This window comes from Vitis vinifera, chromosome 9, assembly GCF_030704535.1.
Source record: "Vitis vinifera cultivar Pinot Noir 40024 chromosome 9, ASM3070453v1".
In the NCBI taxonomy this organism is placed as follows: domain Eukaryota; kingdom Viridiplantae; phylum Streptophyta; class Magnoliopsida; order Vitales; family Vitaceae; genus Vitis; species Vitis vinifera.
In genome coordinates, this window is record NC_081813.1 from 2,033,955 (window position 1) to 2,058,274 (window position 24,320).

Sequence of the window (24,320 nt, forward strand, 5' to 3'; positions counted from 1 at the left end):
ACACCAAGCTGACTTTCTTGGTATTTATCAAAAATGCATTATCAAGTAAATGATGCTTCATATACGATTTTTTAGTCTTATTATTTGTATTTTGATTCTATTTATCTTATACGTGTAAATGTCAACGGCCCATTTGTTATGTTCAAAGAAATGATTCTTGGTGTCTTAACTTTTGGCCTTTCTTTGTAATTTTCACCGAGTTAAAATCACTTTCATCAAGACTCACCAAACTGACCAGTCAGGTCGATGTGAACAAAATCAAAGATGACTCCAGTTTCATCCCACTGCATAAAAATCACGAGTCTGACGGGAATTACTCCACCATTCACCACTCTCATTTATTCTCACTGTCCCCTCACCTCACCAATCCACTTCTCTTCATTTACCCACTTGGAGTTGACCCCCAAAATCCAATGAATTCCATCAACCCATCACATGACATCTCAAAAACCCTCACAAAACCACTTCAAATTTAATAATTTGTGAGCTGCTTCATTACCCAAAATGAAAATAACTTTTCAATGATTAAAGTATATGCATTCTCCTAATAAGTTCTAGGGAATATGAAAATATATTTGTTGGATTTTCAATTGGTTTTATTTGAAAAGATCTTGGATTCAAACTTTGAGTTAAAATGATAGATTAATGATTAATGGGCTGGTCTCTTGGCAAAAAGAAATTCAAAAAAAGTTTAAGATCGAAAATTTGAAATATTTTCAACTCATTTTACTTTCAATCATTTTTCATATTTATGGAATTGTTTTTTGAAATGGTTATTAGAAAGTAAATGAAAATAACAAAAATATTATTGTTATTTTCAAAAGCAAAAAAATTGTTGTTGAGAGTGGGTACCAAACACATCAATGATTGTGGGATTCTAACCATTGAGGCATTGCATTTTTAAATGAGCCATGAGGCATGAAGTGATGCTTAAGAGTAAGGGTGTCATTTTCTTCTTAAATCTTCAATCCCAAAAGGAGGAAATCGTTTTCAATTTGGCCACCAAACACCCTCTAGAATTCTCGGAAAGCTGATAATCAATCACTAACGTATTTGAAAATCACAGACAATGACATTAACAAAATGCAGGCCCCATCAAGGCTGCTTGCAAAAGGGTCTAAAGAATAAATAAGGTTTACTAATCCAAAAAAGCAGTGTATCCCCGTCCATGCAAGCTGGTCTTCTGAGCTGTCCAAACTCTAATTCAATGAAGAAGATGAGATCAACAATAAAGAGAGATCAAATGGCCCAAGGATTCCTACTCACAACTGTAGCATTCATTTCACCATTAATGACTGAGCAGTTGAGCTCTCTGTGAACTTAAATATGGTTGAGAGCTGCTGCATTTTTTCATTGTGGGTTTTTCTTCATTATTAATATATGATGGTTTCTGTGTGTCTGTGAGTATATATTTGTGGTGAAGGTGTGAGAGTGGATGTGTATGTACACACAAAACAAGGCCAACCAGAGGGAGCCACATAGGGTTTGAGGGAGCAGCTTTCTCTTCTGTGTTTTGAGTGTTGGTTTCTTTTCTGTGGCTCTGCTGTGGCTGCCTCTCAATGGATTTGGTTGGGGCAGTGAAGCTCTTCCTTCTCTGCTCTCTTCTGTGGCTCAGTGCAATCACTTCTTGTCAAGGTTTGTGTGCTCCCCACTCCCTTTTCTTTCATTCTCCTTACATGGGTTCCTGGTTTTCTTGATCGCTCTCCCCCATTTCCTTTTCTGGGTTTTAGAAATGGATCAGTTTTTGCATTTGTGGTTGTGTTAGCTAAAATGGGTTTTCAGGTTTTGCTCTCATATCTTTGCCTTCTTTTGGGTGGAGGAGGAATTGAAAATGGGTCATTTTTTCATTTCCATCTTGTGGGGTGGTCTTGGCTGAAATGGGGTTTTTGTTTTCACTGGCCCTTCTTCTGTCTGAACTGTTTTCCTAGTGGATCTAGTTGCTTTTTCCTGTATTTTAGTTGAATTGAATGTGTAATTCAGAAGAAAGAATTGAAAATTAGTGATTGATGTATGCATTTTCTTGTTCACATTGTGTTCTTTTCTTCATATTTGAATCAAAATTTTAGAATGTACGTAAAAGATTCAGTCTAAATTAGCATAAAATCACCACTGAATAAGCAGGTCTGAGCTATTGTAAGGAACTGACATGAAAATTGCAATGCAGGCAAGGAAAATTCATCAGAATACCCGTACCCTTTTATCAGAAGAGCCAGCTCTTTCTCCTCATCATCACCTTCAGCTTCATTGAGCGGTTCCCATAACACTTATGACTATATAATTGTGGGAGGTGGCACAGCTGGGTGTCCCCTTGCTGCCACCCTCTCCCAAAACTTCAGTGTTCTATTACTGGAAAGAGGTGGTGCCCCTTTTGATAATGTAAATGTCTCATATTTAAAAAACTTCCACATTTCATTAGCAGACACTTCACCAACCTCTGCATCCCAAGCCTTCATCTCAACAGATGGGGTCTTTAATTCTAGGGCCAGAGTTTTGGGTGGTGGCACTTGCATCAATGCTGGCTTCTACACAAGAGCAAGCACAAGGTATGTGTTAGGCCCTCTTAATTCCTTCCTACTTGATAACTCTATATGCATATTTTCTGATAAAGGGGTAAGAGAAGGCCCATTTTCACCTAACCCTAGGTTCTAACAGTCCCAGTTTAGAATGCATCATTTCTGGCTGTTGTTTTTTGGTTGAGGAGAAAAAAATAGGATATTTGGTTCTGGGTTGTTTGGCTGGGGAGAAAAAGAATAAGATTTTCTCTCTGGGTGTGTCCAAGAAATCAATTCTAGGGCTGCCAGTCATCAATTAATTGGCCTTCAAAATGAAAATCCTCTCTGCATGTACTTCTAAGTGTGCTTATGTCTTGTCCAAACAACACTATTGTCAGGAGAGAAATGTACTTAAGATCAGAAGGGGATTGATTTGGACCCCTCTGTGTTATTTTTTTGGCTATTTTCTGGAAATATATGCCCTTCTCCTTACAGAGTGGCAGGTAATCAGATGCAAAATCTAAGAATTTTTAGTGTCATTATCCAACATAACTTGAGCATGTGGTTAAGTGCCATTTCAGTAATATGTATGTGTTGAGATGCTAGGAGTCATTATCTAAAACAAACAGAATATTTTCGACATTGATATTAGTCAATTGTCTATGATGGCAATGTTTAATAACATGGAAAAGGTGTTTACATTAAGTGCTTAGTTGCCCCCACCAGCCACAAAACCGGACCGCCATGTCTTTAACATGTTGGTAGATCAGGAAACCATCTAATGGCCTTGATCTTGGGTTGGTGGACAGTTAAGAGTGATTAAGGTGAACATAGAAAGCTCATGGCATGTAGTAGTACGATTGTATCAGAACATTTATGAGTCCATCTTCCTTCTTTGGTGATTGTATTAAATACTTGGTGTGGTCCCTTTCCAATGATCTCATTCCGAGAAAGTGATTAAGAAGATTGTGTGGATCCAAAGAAAAATGATACATTTAAGGTAGGATTATAAAGACACCCCACCTCCCTCACCCTACACCTATGGCCCCTGCTGCCTCACAGGCCCTTAAACCCTCTAAGCGAATATGTTCATTTCTTCAACATAGATAGGCATCTCACTCTCAATTTGTCACCCAAAGGGGCCACAAGTCACATGCATCTCAGTGTTCCCATACCACTGGGTCTACATTACATTTCTAAGTGGGTTAGGTTGTGAAGAACTCTTTAACATTTTAGGAAGAGTGAGTTGGCGTGTCATGCACCATGTGTGTATATTTTAGCAGCATATTTTTTTCCCTGAGAAGGAAATACATTTTTTTTCCCCAACTAGGCAAATAGTATGTACGATCTAGGAGATATACGGTTGATTTTAAGATGCAAGCTAAGAGATATTGTTTGAATATACCTGGTAACAGAACTTGAACACAGCTTTGAAAAACCCCTTGTAGCTGAGTGAAGTCCTGAAACTAGAGGAAGTTGTGTTGATGCTGAAGCTTTTTCCTGGCTTGTAGGTATATTGAAGAAGCAGGCTGGGATGCCAAGCTGGTGAATGAGTCATATCCCTGGATTGAGAGGCAAATTGTGCAGCAGCCGAAGCTTGCACCATGGCAGAAGGCACTGAGGGATGGCCTTTTGGAAGTTGGGATCTCGCCTTTCAATGGGTTCACCTTTGATCACTTGTATGGAACCAAGGTTGGTGGTACCATTTTTGATGAATTTGGCAAGCGTCACACTGCTGCCGATCTACTTGCTGAAGGGAACCCTGAGAAGCTTAGTGTCCTGATTTATGCAAAGGTTCAAAAGATCATGTTCAACACAACAGGTCTGCAAAAAGCTTGAAATTTACTTTATATGTTGTCCTCTGCAGAAACAAGGCAAAACATACAATAAAACATGCAATACAAGAAACGAAACATAACACTCTCAAGCTAATTGTAAAGAGCAATCTATAACAACATGGAAGTTGAAGCCAAAGGCTTTTATAGGGTACTTTGGTTTCTCTATATCCTTAATATTAAAGCAAAATGGTCATTGAAGTTCCTGCTATTTTCAAGATAGCCCTGCAAAATACTGATGAACTAACAATGTCTGATACAGCAAAGCGGCCAAAGGCAGTGGGAGTCATCTTCAAGGATGAAAATGGTAACCAACATCAAGCCTTCCTTGCAGAAAGGCGAGGAAGTGAAATAATACTGTCATGCGGGGCAATTGGGAGTCCTCAAATGCTAATGCTAAGCGGCATTGGACCAAAGGCTGAGCTTAAGAAGTTCAACATTTCAGTGGTGCTCAACAATAGATTTGTTGGGAAAGGCTTGTCTGATAATCCCTTGAACACAGTTTTCGTTCCTACTGATAGACCAGTGGAGCAGTCCCTGATACAAACTGTAGGAATTACAAAGAGGGGTGTCTACATTGAAGCCAGCAGTGGATTTGGACAGTCCTCTGATAGCATTCGGTATGACCATGGAATGATGTCAGCAGAGGTTAGTATTGGTGTTCTATTAGAAATCGATCATACACCCCTAGTTTATAGAGAAATCAGAAAATCCATTGAATTAACTGCAGTTCTTTGTATAATCAGATTGGGCAGCTCTCTACTATTCCCCCAAGGCAAAGAACAGCACAGGCCATTCAAGACTATGCAGCAGGCAAGCAATTCTTGCCACACGAGGCATTCATGGGAGGCTTCATTCTAGAAAAGATAGCCAGCCCATTCTCAAAGGGCCACCTCAAGCTGATCAACACCAATGTTGATGACAACCCATCCATCACCTTCAACTACTTCAGCCATCCGTATGACCTACAACGATGTGTTGAAGGTATTCGCATGATGGAGAAGATTGTGAGAACACAACACTTCATGAACTACACCCAATGTGATGACACAACTTTGGATAAGCTGCTTAACATGAGTGTCAAGGCTAATATCAACCTTGTACCTAAACACACCAACGACACCAAGTCCATGGAGCAGTTCTGCAAAGACACTGTAATCACAATTTGGCACTACCATGGTGGATGCCATGTGGGCAAGGTGGTAGACCATAAATATAAGGTTCTTGGTGTGCACAGGCTCCGAGTAATTGATGGTTCAACGTTTAGGGAGTCACCAGGCACTAATCCTCAAGCGACTGTCATGATGATGGGCAGGTAAGATCATTACCTATATGTTTAGAAATAAATGAACCCGAACCATCTTCAAAGAAAATGTAATTTCTTTTGGTGATATGTGTGCAGGTACATGGGATTGAAGATTTTACGAGAGAGATTAGGAGCAGCAGCTGGTGTGTAAAGGCCAAAACGATCAACAAGGGAGCAGAAAAGTGAGGTGTTGGTTGTAATGTGGAAATGTAATTTTGTCATTCTAATTCTTAGTAAGCTGTTTATATATATAGGAAGGCTTGCGAAAATATGAAAGTCCATAATATATATTCTCAACTATATTTGTTAATGATAATCTACCTGCTGGTATTCATGGATGCATCTTCCTCTCTTCGCTTGTCATCTTCCCAAGCATATATCTCTTAGATCAATTTCCCGGCTTCTATCTTCATACCATATTGTTGGGTATCCATGGTAGTCCTCTCCCAACTGCACAAGCCAGGCAAAGTCACACCTGATTAATGGAGATACAGAATCACTTACAATCATTATTGATAGAATTCTCTGTTGATCAATGTTGGAAACCTAGAATTAGTAGGAATAATTTGAGTTTGTTAGGTTGAATCATTAGGGGATAAGATTGTTGTATCATCTCATAACTTAGTTTCCTGGTTTTGGGGTTTTGTTAGGATTTAGAATCCTTTTGGTAGTGATTTTAAAAAGTGTTTTTAACCTTTTAATACTTAAAAATTTGTATCATGTGTTAGAAATGTTAGAAACGTTTTCTAAAATTACTACCGCATTCTTAAAGAGTGCAGTCATTTTAGGAAGTGAAATGAATACTTCCGGAGGTTGTAAAGCTTCAGTGGTCTACACAACAAGTTCAGATTCGTCTCATCAACAATGGACCATTCAAAAATTGAATGGCAAAAACTATACTCAGTGGTCCCGGTCTGCAATCATCTCCATCAGGGGTAGAGGAAAAATCGGGTATATTACTGGAAGTGTCAAGGAACCGAAGAAGGAAGATGAGTATCAGCACCATACTTGGGAAACTGATAATTCCCTTGTGCCTACCTTTCTCTTCCACAGAACGGCAAAGGGGCTATGGGATGCCGTGAAGGAAATGTACTCGGATCTGGAGAACTCTGCAGAAGTTTTCGAACTCAAATCCAAAGTACGAGATCTTCGGCAAGGCACATGGGGTCACTCAATATTACAGCCTGCTATCAGAGCTTTGGCAAGAACTCGATATGTTCGATACCCTCGTGTGGAAGTGTGCTGACGATGGCCTGCAGTATCGGAAAACCGTTGAAAAAGAGAGGGCGTTTGATTTTCTTGCAGGATTGAATAAAAGTCTGGATGATGTTCGTGGTCACTTGATTAGCCAGAAGCCGTTCCCTTCCATCCGAGTGATCTTTGCCGACGTCAGAAGAGAGGAAAGTCGGAGAAGGGTTATGGTGGGAGATTCTGGAAGACAGAACAATACTCCAGTGGAGCCATTAGCCTTGGCAGTCAAAAATCCTGATAATGCTGGCAACCAGAGACGGGAAGGGAAGCAATGGTGTGTTTACTGCCGTCTTACAAATCACACCAGAGAGAACTACTGGAAGCTACACGGCAGACCTCCAAACTGGCGCAGCAATAAGCAATCCGAAAGAGCTCCACAAACTGCAGCTGCAGTAGAAAATCCCCAAAATTCCCGAGTAGATCTAGCTGGTTTCAACAAATATCATATTGAGCAATGGTGGAAATTGTTTAATCAATCCCAAAACACGTCCAGTGATATTCCTTCCTGAACTATTGCTCAAAAAGGTACCTTCGTCAATGCATTGAATGCCAAGTCATGTCACCTTTGGATCATTGGTTTAGTGGCAATTGATCACATCACCTTAGAACCCGTATAGCATCGATTTTAGATAACACTTCCAATATTTTCATTTTATCTGTTAGAAATATTCGAAACGTTTTCTAGAATCACTATCAAACGTACTCTTACTCTCCATATCAAGGAAACTTTAAGGTTAAAATTACAGATGACTCATTATCTCGTGTTGTAGGATCAATTATTCTCTCAAAAAACATAATCCTTGATTCTGTTTTACAGTTGCCTAATCTCTCTTCTAATCTTCTGTGCATAAGCAAATTAACCTAAGACTTTAATTGTATAGTTAAATTCTCCTCTTCTATGTGTGAATTTCAGGATCCACATTCAGGGAAGATGATTTGCAATGACCAGGAACATGAGGGACTTTACATGTGTGAAGATGAAATAAGCATTTGTGGGCATGCAAGAGTACAAAGTTTAGATGTTTTTAATGCTAATGACGATGAAATAATGTTGTGGCCCTTAGGTTAGGTCACCCAAGTTTCCGGTACCTTAAACATTTCCTCCCATCTTTGTTTTCTAGTAAAAGTGTGGATTTCGGCTAAGCATTGCACATTTTCCTTCTCACCCTCTAAACCATTCTCATTGATTCATAAGATGATGACACTTATTTCACAGAACCGTCAACAAAAATTTGGCATATTTTGCCAAACTTCCAATTTCTTTATTGGATACTTCACCAACTTCTGCTGCTCAAGATTTTGTTTCCACACATGGGACATAAACCCTCGACTCAGAAGGCTGAGCCACTATCATACTGATGAACCCTTCAATACCAAAATAAGATACACAACATGGGAAACAGACACACTGCCAAACAGATATCTAAACTAAAAACTTATACTACACGTTACGTAGAGATATCAGTTGTAATGTGAAATGCAATCTCATTATTCTAATTCCTAACGAGAAAGGCTTCCAACAAATATTATATATTCTCAATTTTGGTTTGTGATGAATTACCTGCTGGTATCTCCATTGATGCACTGTCCTCAGTCCCAACTCAGAATGCTTCTTTTTTGCCCCTCAGCATTCTAGTATTCTTCTGAAGTCGTTCTTCCTTGAAACAGTCTCCAACTACAATCGGGTTGAATCTATTAAGAAGCAGGTACGAGAAATAAAAGTTCATGAGGGGTTAAGTAACATTCATGAGGTTCATGCCATAGTATATCAATAAGCACGGTTACAGAAGTACAAACTAGAATTTAATTTATGTTACTAATGCGAACCATTCATACACTTAAAGACGGCAGTGTTAAATATTTTCCCAGTACATAGATGAAGCATTGAATTCACAGAAGGATTTCAGAAGTCTTCCCAGTTTCAAACAACCACAAGTACAGCAACTAAAACAATTTAAGGGCAGGAACTGAGATTTATTTTGGTTCAAACCGAGTTGATGATACTTGAGGAAGTCTTGCAAAGTACTTGCCCAATGATGCCTTTGATTACAAGCTATACACCACAACCAACTGCTTCACCGGGTTTGAGCTTCAAATCATCAACAAAGCCATTATTCAGAGAACGTTGCAAGTCAAAATCTTCCAAGCTCCTAGGATGGTGCTGCATCGTATGGGTCTTGAGATCCTATGTTGTTCATGAAAGTGAAGTACACTTTTGTTGGAAGAGATTATTCTTCTAAATGGGCCTTTCATCAAATATTTAACTGGAACGAGGCCATAGTTTAAATGAAAATCCATGCTCACTTGCACTGCCGCCAGACGACCTTCTCAGTCTCTGCCAGAACTCCCTTCTCCTCCCAGTGCTCAAAGGCCCTGAGCTCGAGTACCTCCTAAAGGATCCAGAGTCTTGACCCTCAAATCCCATCGAGGTACTCACCAAATCTGATACTGATAGCGCCATCTTTGTATCAAAACTTGAATCATGGCCAGCCACAGGGTGATGGACCTGTGAAACTTCCAGAAGCTCACCCAAGACTCTACTACTCTTTCTAATTACATCAATAGACAAATTCTCTTGGCTGAAACTTTTTGATGCTAGATCCTTTGTCTCATCATACTCACTGCACACTAGCTTCAAGGCTTGAACAACTTCACCCATGAAAGGACGGTGAGACACTTCTGGTTGCACGCACATTGATGCAATTGCTGCTACCTTGGCTGCACTATCGAATGGGGAGCTTGACTTCAGAGCTGGGTCGATGATTGTTTCTAGGCCTTCCTTGGTTGTGAGAAGTGGACGAGCCCAAGCAACCAGATTTTCTTGACCTGGTGGCTGTGACAAGTCCACTGGCTTTCTTCCTGTTAGGAGCTCAAGAAGGACTACACCATAACTGTAAACATCACTTTTCACGAGAAGATGGCCAGTCATTGCATATTCTGGAGCTAAGTAGCTGGAAAACAAGAAGTTTATTGGATAAGAGACTTGAGATTTTGAAGCACAAAGCAATAAAACAACGAGAAAAAGAAACTACCGTCCACAGGCAAAATATACCACTGATATAGCTTAAGAATAGGGTAGCATCATGATTATCTAAGTTCTATTATGGAATCATGGATTATGCATATAATTTTCCTGGGTACCGGATACAAAGCCGGGTTAAATTAGCATACCATGATCTTTTTCAGGAGCAGCCTAAGGTGAGTTTAGGGCAAAAAGAATATGGAAAAAGTATGGAAGATGATGTGCTTTGCTATAGAGAAATGCTGCTGCTTAAATTCATGTTTCTGGATTCGATCTGCTAACTGGGTATGGAGTATTATTGTTGATATTTCTGATTTACAAAAGAGAAATCAGTTCATATCCAACACATCAAGTTTTGAATATCCATTTTCTGTTGGGCCATATATTCTGTTAAATCTTAGTTTTGTTGAATCAGAAGGTATGTCTTTTCTGTCTTTTGCAGTGCCTGAAACCTAAAACAAACCATATTAGTGGTTATAAAGGAGAAAATTTGGATGCAATGAAATTAAAATTTGTAAGGGAGTAAATATGATGACGGGTGAAGGAAATTAGTACCCAAAAGTTCCCATCACGCGTGTTGAGATATGTTTGTTCCCCTCGTCAAGTGCTGTTCTAGCCAAACCAAAGTCAGAAACTTTAGGTGTAAAGTCATGTTCTAACAAGATGTTGCTGGACTTGAAATCCCGATGTATAACACGAGGACTAGAGTCTTCATGCAGATATGCTAAACCACGAGCTGCACCAAGGGCAATCTTCATTCGTGCACCCCAATCAAGAGGAGAAGCTTCCTTGTCAACTCCTGATATTAGACAGAAACAACAAATTCAAAGAATTTTCTCAGAGAATCAAACAATAAAAAAAATATATCTAAAATTTCATCCAAATTTTAAGATAGAATTTTTATTTTTATTTTTTTCAAAGTTGTATCTACCATGTAAATGTGATTCCACACTTCCATTTGGAACAAGTTCATAGACGAGGCAGCGGGTATGCTCCTCAGTGCAGATGCCAATCAATTTAACCAAGTTCCTATGATGCAAACGGCTAAGCATCTCAACTTCTGCCAAGAACTCTCGGCCACCCTGCTGATCATCTCTCTTAAGAACCTTAACAGCTACCTCCACTCCATCATCTAGAATGCCCCTGTAGACAAGACCAAAACCACCTTCTCCTAGTACTCTTGAAGCATCAAAGTTATCTGTGGCCCTCTCTATGTCATTCAAACTGAAGGTCTTAGCAGATCCGGTATATGTCACTACCCCAGAACTGAAGGACACTGATGTAGAACTGGTCCTGCTTCCCAACATCATAGACCCAGCAGCCCCTGCAGGATAAAATTTTGTTACATAGCTTAAAGTGAACTCCATGGAACCTGAGAAGGGTAAAAAAACTTTTTTTTGGTTGAGTCATATCTGAAAATGAACTCTGCATAACCATACAAATTTCAACATCTTGCAATGTGGCAACAAATAAGTCTGAAATTTTCATAAACGAGAACTTCGTGAGGAAAAGTCAGGAAGCCAGATACCAAAATAAAATCAGCAAGAAGATCGGGAATGATTCAAGAAAACAACAAAGACTTTGAGAAGGAAAATCATTTTGGAACTATTCAGGATGGTTAGGAAATTTGTCCAAAAAAAAGTAATAATGATATTCCACATATTCGGGACTATTTATACATATCATATTTCCAGCACTTAATAAAAGGTTGTACACAATTAATGACTTCATAAAGAATTTAGAGAATTTTACAGCAAAGGTATTACCTGATGGTTTTGCAAAGGAGGAAATCAAAGAATGTGGAATATCTTCAGCTTGATGAACATGACCTCTGCACTTCAATACCAAAACCCAAGCAACTGCAATGCATATAACAAAACCCGTCACAGATGATAAAACAATCACAGTGATCATACTTCCTCCAAGCCCATGTTTCTGTTTCTGAGGCACATCAACCCCCAAGGGTTTCATTACCCTTCCATTGTTGCCATGGCCTGAGTATGACCCGTCATCAATATTACTAATGCTTGAAGGCGGAGAAGGTGGAAGACCTATAGAGAATAGTTTCAGACAAGAAAAATTAGAAACAAGATATGGAACACCCTAAATGTGGGCGGGCAAACTTTGAAGGAAGAAGCCAAGAATTATCTTCAAGGGCACCAAGACAAATGTCAATTGAGGGCAAGGAGAATAAAAGTAAAAGTTTATTTCCATAAGTAGGCAGATGTTACATGCTACTTACAGGTATCGTTTTGGCAATGATATTGTTTTAGTTATTGAGTTTTAATGACTAGAGAAGTAATTCTTCCTTTTAAGTTTTCCATAAACTCACTAAGAAAATATCAAGATTACCTGGATATCGAACATATAATGCTTCATATCCACCATAGAGGGAAGTCTTTATAAAAAATTTTTTGAGCCAGAACTTCTCGTAGATTGAAAATGCAGTGGTATGATTGAATTTTTCTCCAAGTGGTACCAAGTCGATCAGGATGATAGTTTTGTCTAGCTGCTGGTTGGCTGCATTTGCTCCCATAATGCGAACCTGGCTATGATTTAGTGAAACACCAGCAGCAATTTCATCAGCCAGCTCCGAGACCAAGGGGAAGAAAGTATATAGTGCTACACTAAGGCGCAATTTAACTTGAATTGGCCACACACAACCGCAGGGTGATCCAGGAGGCGTATATGTTAAAGGTTCTGTGCAAGTCAATGATGCACAATCTACAGAGTACAAGCAGAAGTGTCAATTTTTGGATGATAATAAGAATTTAGTCAAGATACCAAATCGAATAAAATAGCAGTTCAATTTAGAGACACAAGTGTATGTATACCTTCATTAGGAGGTGGAGGTGGTAATGTCCAAACCAGTGGTGGCGGTGGAGTCTTCATATTCTTCAGGGAGGAACCCAAAGGAGCAACTGCCGGTGGATGAAAATGCACTTTGCAGACACAAAACATGATCACAGCATGGTATTTATTAATAATCACTGTAGAAGAAGAAGAGGACTCCAAGGATAAACCAATACAAAAATGAGTTTTTCCATACTGTTTATTTGTCTTGATAGAGGTGCTGGTGATGGTGCAGGTGAAGGCGAACCCCAGCTTGTTGATGAAGGAACAGGAGAGTGGAATGAGGAGACTGAAGGCCCTATAAATTTAAAAAAGAAAAAAGAAAATATTCTAAGGAGAAAAAGGAAGTTTGATGATTCAAACATTCAAGAATGTAGTATTATATAAGGAGTCAATTCTGCTCTTTTCAGTTAGAAATCCTTACCTTGCTGGCTATAAGGGTGAGGAGAAAGCAGATGAGATGGTGCAGGAGCAGAGTTTCGGAACTTGTTCCTTGCATGATGATGCCTATAAAATGAGGTTGTAGGTGAAGATGCGGAACCATGCACATGTTTCTTCGCCTGATGTTTAAAAGGCAAACTAGAGGGTGGAACAGCAATATTGGACAGCCTCACTCTGTGGTGGGGATGATGGGCTACACCAGGAAAAGAATGCATACTTTAGAGTAGAGCTCCAGTTCTGCCTAAAAATAATATTTGAAAAAGGAAAGAGAGAAAAGCACTAATAGACAGTGACAAAATACCTTCTGTTGGAGAATGCTCCATGGATTGTAAGATGTGGAACTCTTTGTTTGGAGGCGCAGCTGCTACCGTTCCATGTTTTTTCCTGCCATGGCTCAGAGAATTTGATGTAGGAGAGACTGCAGGATCTATGGCACAAAAAATGGGAGAAAATCTGGTCAATCAAGGTACAGGGCATACAAAAAAATTGCTGAAAACCACTTGCTTCATTAATTTGACAATTGGGATTCTTCATTTTTTTTTTTTTATGGATGTGACTGTATCTACTATCATGAAATAATCCCCTTTTTATTTCATCTCAAAAGAAGTAGAAAAAAAGGAACTGGGAACTGCTGGTAACATAAGATTTTGAGAAGAAATATCCCAGTACTGATTGAAACTTCAGCACAATATTTCTGATTGATTGCGTGAATGGCTGGCGGTTTTGTGAAAATTTCTTCAGGGTGGTGCTTGAAACCAAAGTTGCTTAGTTCAAACCAGTTCTAGCAGGAATCTAAATTAGTATTGTATCCATGCCAACACTCGTATACTTTTTTTGTTCCAAGATGGTTATCCCAGGATTTTGAAGACATATACCAAGTACAATTCACCAATTTTTTCAGCAGTGTCCAATTTGATTCAGTGGTTCCATGGGAACGACACGCTAAAAGGTCTAAGCCAAGTACTCAAATACCAATAATCTTTGCAGATAATCTGGTTGCCCTGATAAAAATAAAATGAAGAAAAACTTTGATTAGATTGCTTGTTCCCATAATCACTAATTCTCCGAATATGATTTCCTCTTAGATAGAAAATCTCAGATGAAAAGGACTTGCAAACTACTATGTTGAAGAAAGGATTCCCACTAAGATGAAAAAACAGCACCAACATTTTACTCCAGGAAAAGTAACTTGATGAACTCCCGGCATCTCATATGGGCAACCATGAAAAGGATTTCACATCTGAAAAGTTGAAGCCCATGAGAAGCTGGCAATACCCAAAAAAAGAAAAGGAGAAAAAAAAGGGCTCATGTTATTGATCACTGTTGATATAATGTGAGAGCTGGAAGAAAGAGCTTCAAAAGAAGCCCATTTTCACTTTTTTTTAAATTTCTAGGAAAGGAGAAAAAGTTAAAGCTTTTGATAATGTGTTGGCCTCCCTAAAGACTTTATGTTGGGTGAAAAGGGATGGAGCATCTGAGAATATGATGATGATGATGATGACAACAAGTATAATTTAAATCATAAGTTCTAAAGGCAGGTATTAAAACCACGGTCCTCGGCAAACGAAAAATTTCTAGCATTGCTTAGATTACTCCGGAAGTGTCATTAGTTAATGCTGGATCAGAAGCAAAGATGATTCAGACAAGTGGTCTGTTCAGACACCGTATTCTGAAATGTATACAAGAACAACACTGGCTCCAAAGCCTATGCTTGGTATTTAAATGACTGGTGATTGAATTTACTCAGAAATTGATTAGTCTCAGAAACCCGAAAACCAGGTGATCAGAATGGAAGGTCAATAGTTGCCCAGAAATCTGTCACTGCTACAAGTACTAAGTGAATTGTCAGCAATGCTAGTTTTGGGAAGAACATGAAAATTCAATCTCAAGATTTGAGTCGCATTTGATAATAACCGATCTCGAAAACTCGAAAATTTACAAGCTCCAACCAAGAAATGATCTCCTGCTTCAATGCAGCCATGGGCATTCCAAAGATAGTAAAGATGGACCAAGAAATTCAAGTTTTCACTTCACATATGAAATAAACAAGCAAAATTCATATAATTTTAGTTCCTCTAAGACCCAGATCCCCAAATCCACTCCAAATCCAAAATTCATGAAGACCCACACAGAATTATCAAATGTATACATGAATCACACACATTATTCAATCCAAACAGCATCTAAATTCAAACCCATTACCTGCAGATCCATGAGCTGACAAGGCAGTGAATGCCAAGCATTGTGTCATCACCAGAAGCACCAATGGCATCCCCATCAGATCAAGTCTCAAGATTGATCATCCCCCTCTTGCCCATCCATTCCAAGAACAACCAAAATGAAGATAAATTAATAAATAACTGGAAAAATCTACTGAACTAGAACATGGGTAGATGTGAGTATCTTTAAGGAACAACAAAACAGGTGTTTAGATTACAGAAAAAGAAGACCCACAAATAGTATCAGAAAAGTAAGGAGAAGACAACTTAGTGAAAGCACAAGAATAGGTTAGGTGGAGATAACCCAAGTGTTGTTTTATTGAGACTAAGCTCTGAAGTCCATAGAGCTTTGAAAAATCTAATACAATAGTGCTTTCTGTTGACATGGATGATTAAAACTTGCTAAACCTGATCAAGCGAAAAGCAGAACAACACGGTTGCAGAGTTTTAAGGAAAAATCACTTTTGGACACACAGAGGTAGATGGGAAGGAAGAAAGTGGGCAAGTGTCTTCTAAAAGCATTATGGTTGTTAAGATATCAAGCTTGAAAGTCCGAATTTTTGCTTCATTGTTTGAATCATTGACCACCTTTTTAGTCTACTCGAACTCCTAATTATAGGCTCATATAAGCCCACTCACAAGCCTACTTCTACTTCACTAATTTTCCTCCTTAAACCCTAATCAAACAACTTGCTTTCCTAAATTTTTCTTCAAAGATTCAAACTTTACATGTTTCTCAACATGATTATCTTTTTACCTTCTAATTTTTTATAAAATTAAAAATATTTATACATTATACTCAATTAAAAACTCAAAACTTTATAAAAATATTTGTTTATAGAGCTGTAATATTTGATGTTTGCAGATATTAAAGGGATAACCCTTGAAAATGCTTGAAGAAACATGTTTTCAAAGGGCTAACCCAATATTATGAAGGTTGATTAGGGCTAAGCATATGATGTTGACTGCATACGGATTATCTCTATTTATGCATTACACTCATTTAAAGACTTAAACTCTGTCGAGATATTTGTTTAGAGTGATAAGGTTTGATGTTTGCAGCTATTAAAAGGTGTGAATAAGAAGGTAGCCATCACTCTCAAGCTCATCCTACCAGTCGCAAAACACTTCAAAAAGTATGTTTTGCAAAGGCGTTGATTAGGGCTAAGCATATGCTGTTGGGTGAGACATGGGGTTATGGTGTAATGAGCCAATGAAGCTTAAAACTTGTAGCCCAGACAGACCCCACCAGAGGACTTGTTTGGTGGGTGTGTTTGGAGTCTAGCATTGTACACCCACCTTTTGTACACTCAGAAAATGATGCTTGGGCATGGCCTCAAAGCATGGGAATCACATATGAAGATTGAAGGGTATCATGTCATGTGTCGGTGAGGTTGGCCTCTTTTGCCTTGTGTTGGCCCATGCCCATTCGTATTTATTTTGCCAACCTCCCCCACAATGATTCTTGCTAGGTTTTTTGTCACTTGGATTTTTTTTTTTTTCTTTTTTCTTTTTTGTAACCCTTTTAAGAATTACTCTTCCTAGCTTTAGGTTTAGGTTTAGAAATTTTTTTGTAATATTGAATTAATAATAATAATAATTTATTCCATCATACATTCAATGACCCATAATTAATCCCATTAATACATTTCTTACAAGCTCAATACATGTTATGCATATACAAGACCATATATAAGATAATTACAATATATTTATGAAATATTTGTATGATATGTCCAGTAATAATAGGTAATAGCAACATAGAAATAATGGTAATTATATATTAATAATATTGATATTATAAATAATAAAGTGAATAATAATAATGACATTTACAATGTTACAAATTTTATAAAATAACAAAATTACTATGTCATGCTTTTAAAATCTTTCGAAAAGTTTGCCTTAAGAAACTTCTAATAGAAATGTTTTGTCTTATATACATTATGAAGTTTTATATTAAATGCACTCTTATATCCATGTCGAGAAAAGTTTACATCGTATATACTTGACTTTTCTTACCTATTTAAATCGGGTTTAAAATCATGAGGACCCATGTGTTTAACGTGGGTAATATTTACTAAGAGTAGTTGGCACAAATGGTTTTAAAGTCAATCTTTTATCGTAGCGTGAGAGTTTGTCTAACCTTTTAAGACAATGATGTAGTATCTATATGAGTAAAATAGGGATTGTGGGTTTGTCTATCTGGTCTGGTGCTTATATTAACGTCATTTCTACATAGAGGGATTATGATATCCTACATTGGTTAGCAACATAAATTTTTAATACTATTTAGTAAACTTTTTTTTAACTATATTCGAAATATTTTCAAATAAAGTCTCGAGGGATGTCCCCATACATGCATGTATAGTGGTTTTGATTAAGCATGCAACATCTGAATATTTATGATCTATGAAAGAGTTAAACCTACCTTCACTTTAATGTGGAACTGTATATGATTCTGTATTGGTGAATTAGGGATTATAAGATAACGTCTAGTGTAAGGGGTGATTATGATATTCAACATTGACAAATGATGTAAGAAGTGATTATAATATCCAATATCGTCAAATCATGAAGGAGTGGATGATTATACATTTGTGATCCATAAATGAATCTAAATTCGCTCATTCACCCTAAAGTAAAACTCTATATGCCTTTGTAAGATAAGAATATTGTATTTCGATGAGTCTATAATTTCTTAACATTTATGGGTGTGTTTTATTAGGCATGCAACACTTAAGTATTTGGGATCCATGAAGAAAGTCCAAAGTTTTATTATGATTTTTTCACAATATATACACTTAAAAATTATTTGGAAAAAAAAAAAAAAAAAAAGATGGGGGAAGAAAAGGCTTTGGTGGGTTTGGGATTGAGGGTTGCTAAATGGGGTAAATGCATTGGACTTGGGCTTTGAGCCCTCCAATCCAATCAATTAAGGTTGGGCTCAATTGAAGGGCAAACTTCCCCAAACCTCTTAGCCCTGGATGGAGGGCCCTACCCTTCATGTTGTGCATATGGGAGAGTCCCATCTTTCTAAGGACGTTGATGAAGAAAGTTTGGACCTATTAGCTAAAGCCAAATATTAAGGCTATGTTTGGTTCCCGGAAAATTTGAGGGAAAATGTGAGGAAAAGAAAATACAAAGGAAAAGTAGAAGGAAAGAAAAAGTGAAGGAAAATAAAAAAATAGATTAAAAATTGATAAATTATTTTTTTTGTTACTTCAAACTCATTTTATTTATTTTAACTCATCAATATAAAGATTAAATAATTTAAAAATACATAAGTTTTTAATTAGTTTTAATTATATTTGATTTTCTTTTATATTTTTCATAGGACAACCAAACATGAGAAAATCATTTTCCTTAGCATTTTCTTTCTTTCCTTTGTACTTTCCGGGAACCAAACATAACCTAAAAGAAAAGAAATAGGTCACACTACCTACTCAATTCCATGTCCAAACAACCTTTGAAATTAAAAATATATATACACACAGTTAGGTCCAAATTAAAAAAATGGGTCCAAGTTGAATTTATACTAGGAGCAATCATTTTTGAAAATTCAATTAATATTTTTATATAAATTATAAAATCATTTTACATTTATTTTTATTACTTATCGAGCAGTATCATAATCACTTTAAATAAGTTTCTAAAATTTTAAAATATTACCAAATAATTACTTTTTAAAAAAATAAATAAATACTTTCAAATATTAAAAGCCGCTTCTAACTCTTTGAACATAGTCTCTAATGCACTTTAACTAAAGATGATAATGGAACGAGTTTTTTCCGGTACTTACCCTACTCTACCCCTAATGGAATAAGTTTGAAATTTAAATGAATGAGTTGAGGGTGAGTTTGGAATTTATTTTTTAAAAACTTGGGATAGATTTGAGTATTGTCTTGTGCCTTGATCCAATTATATGTAAATTTAATTTAATTTAATTTTTTATTTTTTTTATTTTTAATATAATAATAATAATAATAATAATAAAATACTCATCAATAAAATAAGTAACAAAAATTTATAATATTTTAATTATTTATAAAATATATTTATTTTAATTTAATTAAAAAAAAAAAGTTAAACGCATTGGTATAAGAAATTTGTATACCCGCTTGGCACTACCTTACTCATTTAATTTTTTTAATGAAATATGAATGAAAATTATTTTGAATAAATGGAACGAGATTGGGATAGGACAACCCGTCCAATTCGCTATGTTGTTATCCCTATTTCAAGTCTAAGAAAAATCATCAGTTTTATGATTGACCCAAAAATAAAATGTTATAATTAAATTTCACAAAAAAAATAATAAAAATTGAAAACAATAAATATATTTTCTAAAGAGCCTAGCAAGGCCTCATAGTAACATGAAATTTCTCTTTGGATTAGCGTAGCAGAAAGTCATATGCATTTTTCTAAATTTAATAAAAAAAATACAAAAGTTTGGTATGATTGGAGCCTAATGAAGAATCAATTTGCTGTATTTGCTGACTTTCATTCTGTCAATGATTGGGGGGGATGGAAACCAGAAAGAAAGAGAGAGAAAATGAAGGAAAATTAACTAATTTAATAATTAAGAACATGGGGTTGGAAGATTGAAATTGGTGGTGGGTCTCTTAAACTTTAGTTTGTTTAAAGTCGTGATTTGGGTAGTACACCAGCTGTCTTATTATATTGCCACATGGTCACTGTCGCTTCATTTCCATTGTAAGCAATCCCAGCCGTCTGATCTATTGACCATGAATTATGATGATGATAGAGCCTTCAAGCCCACTCAGAGGAACTTCAGAGAGAAAAAGAGTAGGTCAAGTGGAACCATCCTTAGTGGTTGAAAACATGGGATTAGTTCCATTTTCAGTGAAGGCGCGTGGGCTTCAATTTTGAAATTTGTACCTAAATTAGGAAAAATTAAGATGAAATGCCATTTGGAGAAACATCAAAACACCTTTTCCTAACTTTTTCTTTTAAAAAAAAATTAAAGAATAAATAGTAAACTTTATAGTACTTAAAAATCACGCCGATACAAAAGTTTTTAGATGTCACGTAATATGAAGATATAAGAATCTTCTTCGGTTTTTTTTTTCTCTATCAAGACAAGTTTATCTTTATTTATTGTATTTTAACAAGTCCCAAATCAATATTATCAAATTAAAACATTTAATTTAATATAAAATTATTGAGTTGTGAGATAATAATTAATCTTGCATATTGAGTTCACATCGAAATCTCAAACTTTTTATCTAACTCGATTAATATCAAAGTAATATATTGAATATTGGAGTTTCAAGGATTACAGGAGATTGGTGAATTATTATTATTATTATTATTATGCTATAAATATTTATTTTTGAAAGTGAAAAAAAATAAATAAATAAATATATATATATATAGTCTAATAAAAACTTTATATTATATAGTTTTCAAAAATATTTTGAGCGTGATGGCACGCGCTTTAAAAGAGCGTGGACCTTAATCCCATCATGGTTGTGGTGTTGCTGTCTCCCTCACAATGCCATTTCACCTTCCTTGCTCCATTCATCACTTACACATTCCCCTCCCCACACCCATCTCCCCACCTCTCTCTCTCTTTCCATTTTCTCTTACTTTCTCACGTCCCAAACACTCTGAATTCTCCCTTTTTCCTCCCCTCCAAACATCCATTTTCCTTCTCCCAAACAAGCCCCAATCAAACAGCCATGACAGACAGAGTATACCCTAAGTCCACGGCACACCCACCACAACCCCTCAACGGTAGCGCCGGAACAAACTCATTTCCGGCCACCAAAGCCCAACTGTACGGTGCCACCCGCCCCGCCTACCGCCCACAGCCCCAACGCCGCAGCCGGAGCAGGTGCTGCTCCTGCTGCCTCTGGTTCACCTTCGTCATCCTCTCCATACTCGTCCTCGCCGCCATCGCCAGTGCAATCTTCTACGTCCTCTACCGCCCCCACCGCCCCAGCTTCGCCGTCACCTCTCTCCGAATCTCCCAATTCAACGTCACCGCCACCAAGCTCACCTCCAAGCTTGACCTCTCCATCACTGCCCGCAACCCCAACAAGAAACTCGTTTTCATCTACGACCCCACCACTGTATCGGCCGCCACCTCATCTTCCGACGTCAGCGTCGGTACCGGCACCATCCCTGCCTTCGTGCATGGCACCAAGAATACGACGTCGTTTAAAGTCCTCATATCATCCACTTCAGAAACCCTCGACAGCTCGTCCATTACAGCTCTGAAATCAGATCTCAAGAGCAAGAGCTTACCCCTGAAATTTCAGCTGGACACCAAGGTGAAGGTGAAGGTTGGAGGGTTGAAGACGAACAAGGTCAAAATCAGGGTCACATGCGACGGCATCAAAGCCACCATTCCAGCCGGAAAGTCTCCGGGAAAGGCGTCAACGGAGAACGTGAAGTGCGAGGTTGATATCCGAGTCAAGGTCTGGAAATGGACTTTCTGAGAGGGGTGAAAAATTTTATTTTCTTATAATTTTTACATTTCCTTTTTGTTGTGATAATGTGTTTGTATAAATAGAAAATTTGGTGAAAATTGTTATAAAATGTATGTGCAAGAAAAATTGTAATTTTTTTTTTCAGTTTTGGTTGTGGAATCTGAATGGATTTTGATGATTTTTTTTTTCCGTTCTTTTTTAATTATATGGCACTGTTTTAGCTTGGTGTTTGGTTACCGAGAAAATTCTCAGAGCAGAGATGATGAATTCCACTCAATCCAATGGCAGAAGTTATATTATTTGTTTTTCAAATTATCATAAATTTTCCCTCCCAAAATATTATTTTCTTTTAATTTTTATTCCGTAAAACATATTTATTGAATCACATAAAAAAAACTACTTAATGGAAATCAAATTTAAAGTTGAGTATTTTATTCTTTACTTTTTCCACAATATAAAAATTATTATTTATCGTCAAATATTAATGTATTTATTTTTAATGAGAATTCAATTCCAAATAGAAAAATGCATTGGGTATATTTGAAAAAAGAATTTCAACCCAAATCTCGATGCTAATCCCATGCAACAATCAATATCGGATAAATTCGGGATATCATTTGTTGTAAGAGCAGAACTATATGCCACTAAGAACACACTTCTCGAATAAAAATAAAAATAAAAATATTATATCAATTATTATTTTTTTCCTTCTATTTTTAAGAAATTGAAATACAATTTATTAAAATATAACCCATGCACAAATGGGTTAATCTACCTAATCTTGTCTTCATTCTTTTCTTCCTTTTTTTTTTTAAAAAAAAACCAATTTATACTAATATTACCTTAATATAATATTATCATTTTAAAATTAATATATTTATTAAACATAAATGTAAATTAAAAAAATAAAAATAAAAATAAAATGGGAGGTCAAAGATGGGGTCATATCTTATTGTAAAATTTTGGAAGGTGGGCATTATTTTAGGAAGTGGTTGTGGGTCAATTTAGTGGTTGTCACAAAATTGAGAACGTGGAAAAGGGCTTATCTCAATGGGTTCATACTTCATTTACATCATCTATGATAGGTTTGTTGTTAGTGTCGGTGGGAATTTTATAAAGCCATCAATTATTGTGGTTGTGTTTCTACTTTCCATGTAGGCCCCCATGGAGATGGATATGGATATGGTCTCTAGGGTTTAACACTTTTGGCATCCCTTTCTCTCTAGATGCATAAACCCTAGATAGCCACTTCTTTTTTTCTCATTTTTCATGGCATGTGCAACATATGTGACCATTGCAATGAATTTTGGGTCCATGTTAATGGCCTTGTAAGGTTGCTTTTCAGTTTTAAATAGGTGATATCATAAAATTATCGTATTTCAATTATTTTAAGAGAGAATGTTAATTTTTCAAGAAAAAAGAAATGATATTTTTGTCAAAAACTAATATTTTTAAATAAAAAAGATTAAAGTGTTAGATTTATAAATTTGGTATTATTTCGTCTATTTTAATCATATAACCTTATTCGATAAGTTTTTTTTTTCCCCAAATTTCATTGTTTTGTATCTTGGTCATATTTTTTCATATCTTCTTCTTATTTATTTATACTTTGATCACATATATTCGTACAACGATTATATTTATTTGTACGATGATTTAACGTCTCGTATTTCACTATATATTTGAATAGTCCACATTATGTATTCAGTATGATACTGAATCAATACCATAACATTTGTCTTATTATAATGTCGATCAATCAACAAAAGTTTTGACACAATAGTTAAAGTTAGCTATATATATATCATTGGTGTATTCTTTGATAATTTAAACTTTTGTTGATAAAATTTTCGTTTTAAGATGGTTATAAGTTCAAAAGTATTTATGATGTAACGTGTTAGATTTTTTGGTCAAAGTTAATATTACAAAAATAACGAGAATAGACAATAAGAAACAAAACAAAATAAAATCTTATAGATTTACGCGGAAAACCTTAGATGGAAAAAAACCACGAGTAGAGGAAGTGTCAAAAAATTGGTACAAGATGGAACTCTATCAAAAAATTGGTACAAGATGAAAAATATATGAGTGACTTTTATACATACACGCGCGCGCGCGCGCACACACACATATATATATATATATATGAAAAAGTAATTAACAAAACACTTTAACATCTCTTATTAGACGTTCAATTGTTTGCTTCGGTTTCCTTCAATTTTTACGCTCTTAATTGTTTTCAAGTGTTTATTATTTGAAACTTAATTTAAACTTTAAATTTTGTTCTTTACCTTAAAATATATTAGTATAAGACTCATTGATAGTGAAGTAGTTCTCGAACCAAAGTAAAATTATCGACTTAAATTGGTGGTGGGTTTTGGGCATAGATTAGAATTTGAAGTGACTTAATGTTATTAGGCTTTGCTCACAAAGAAAATGGGCT

The 24,320-nt window shown here is 36.3% G+C and overlaps 4 protein-coding genes across 5 annotated transcripts; 3 read left to right on the forward strand and 1 right to left on the reverse strand.

Moving 5' to 3' along the window:
* Positions 1-1,145: 1,145 nt before the first annotated feature.
* On the forward strand, positions 1,146-5,975 carry LOC100246317 (protein HOTHEAD). The gene is made up of 6 exons (XM_010656222.3): positions 1,146-1,635; positions 2,165-2,543; positions 4,004-4,314; positions 4,590-4,975; positions 5,074-5,642; positions 5,730-5,975. The coding sequence occupies exons 1-6, from the start codon at positions 1,560-1,562 to the stop codon at positions 5,782-5,784; spliced, it is 1,776 nt and encodes a 591-aa protein (XP_010654524.1). The 5' UTR covers positions 1,146-1,559; the 3' UTR covers positions 5,785-5,975.
* Positions 5,976-6,436: 461 nt separating this feature from the next.
* LOC104880216 (uncharacterized) lies at positions 6,437-8,027 on the forward strand. Its single transcript, XM_010656223.3, has 2 exons — positions 6,437-7,409; positions 7,798-8,027. The coding sequence occupies exon 1, from the start codon at positions 6,848-6,850 to the stop codon at positions 7,391-7,393; it is 546 nt and encodes a 181-aa protein (XP_010654525.1). The 5' UTR covers positions 6,437-6,847; the 3' UTR covers positions 7,394-7,409; positions 7,798-8,027.
* Positions 8,028-8,665: 638 nt separating this feature from the next.
* On the reverse strand, positions 8,666-16,012 carry LOC100263472 (receptor-like serine/threonine-protein kinase ALE2). 2 transcript variants are annotated; one of them, XM_010656224.3, is made up of 10 exons: positions 15,403-16,012; positions 13,502-13,627; positions 13,184-13,393; positions 12,956-13,057; positions 12,741-12,848; positions 12,259-12,630; positions 11,673-11,957; positions 10,838-11,230; positions 10,462-10,705; positions 8,666-9,835 (listed from the first exon to the last, which is right to left on the reverse strand). In XM_010656224.3, exons 1-10 carry the CDS (start codon positions 15,476-15,478, stop codon positions 9,145-9,147), a joined length of 2,607 nt encoding a protein of 868 aa, XP_010654526.1. In that variant the 5' UTR covers positions 15,479-16,012; the 3' UTR covers positions 8,666-9,144. The 2 variants fall into 2 exon arrangements, with proteins under 2 accessions (XP_010654526.1, XP_019077850.1); XM_019222305.2 differs by lacking the exon at positions 15,403-16,012 and adding an exon at positions 14,076-14,204.
* Positions 16,013-20,956: 4,944 nt separating this feature from the next.
* Positions 20,957-22,064, forward strand: LOC104880217 (NDR1/HIN1-like protein 6). Its single transcript, XM_010656225.3, has one exon. The coding sequence runs from the start codon at positions 21,125-21,127 to the stop codon at positions 21,884-21,886; it is 762 nt and encodes a 253-aa protein (XP_010654527.1). The 5' UTR covers positions 20,957-21,124; the 3' UTR covers positions 21,887-22,064.
* The last annotated feature ends 2,256 nt before the right edge of the window (positions 22,065-24,320 follow it).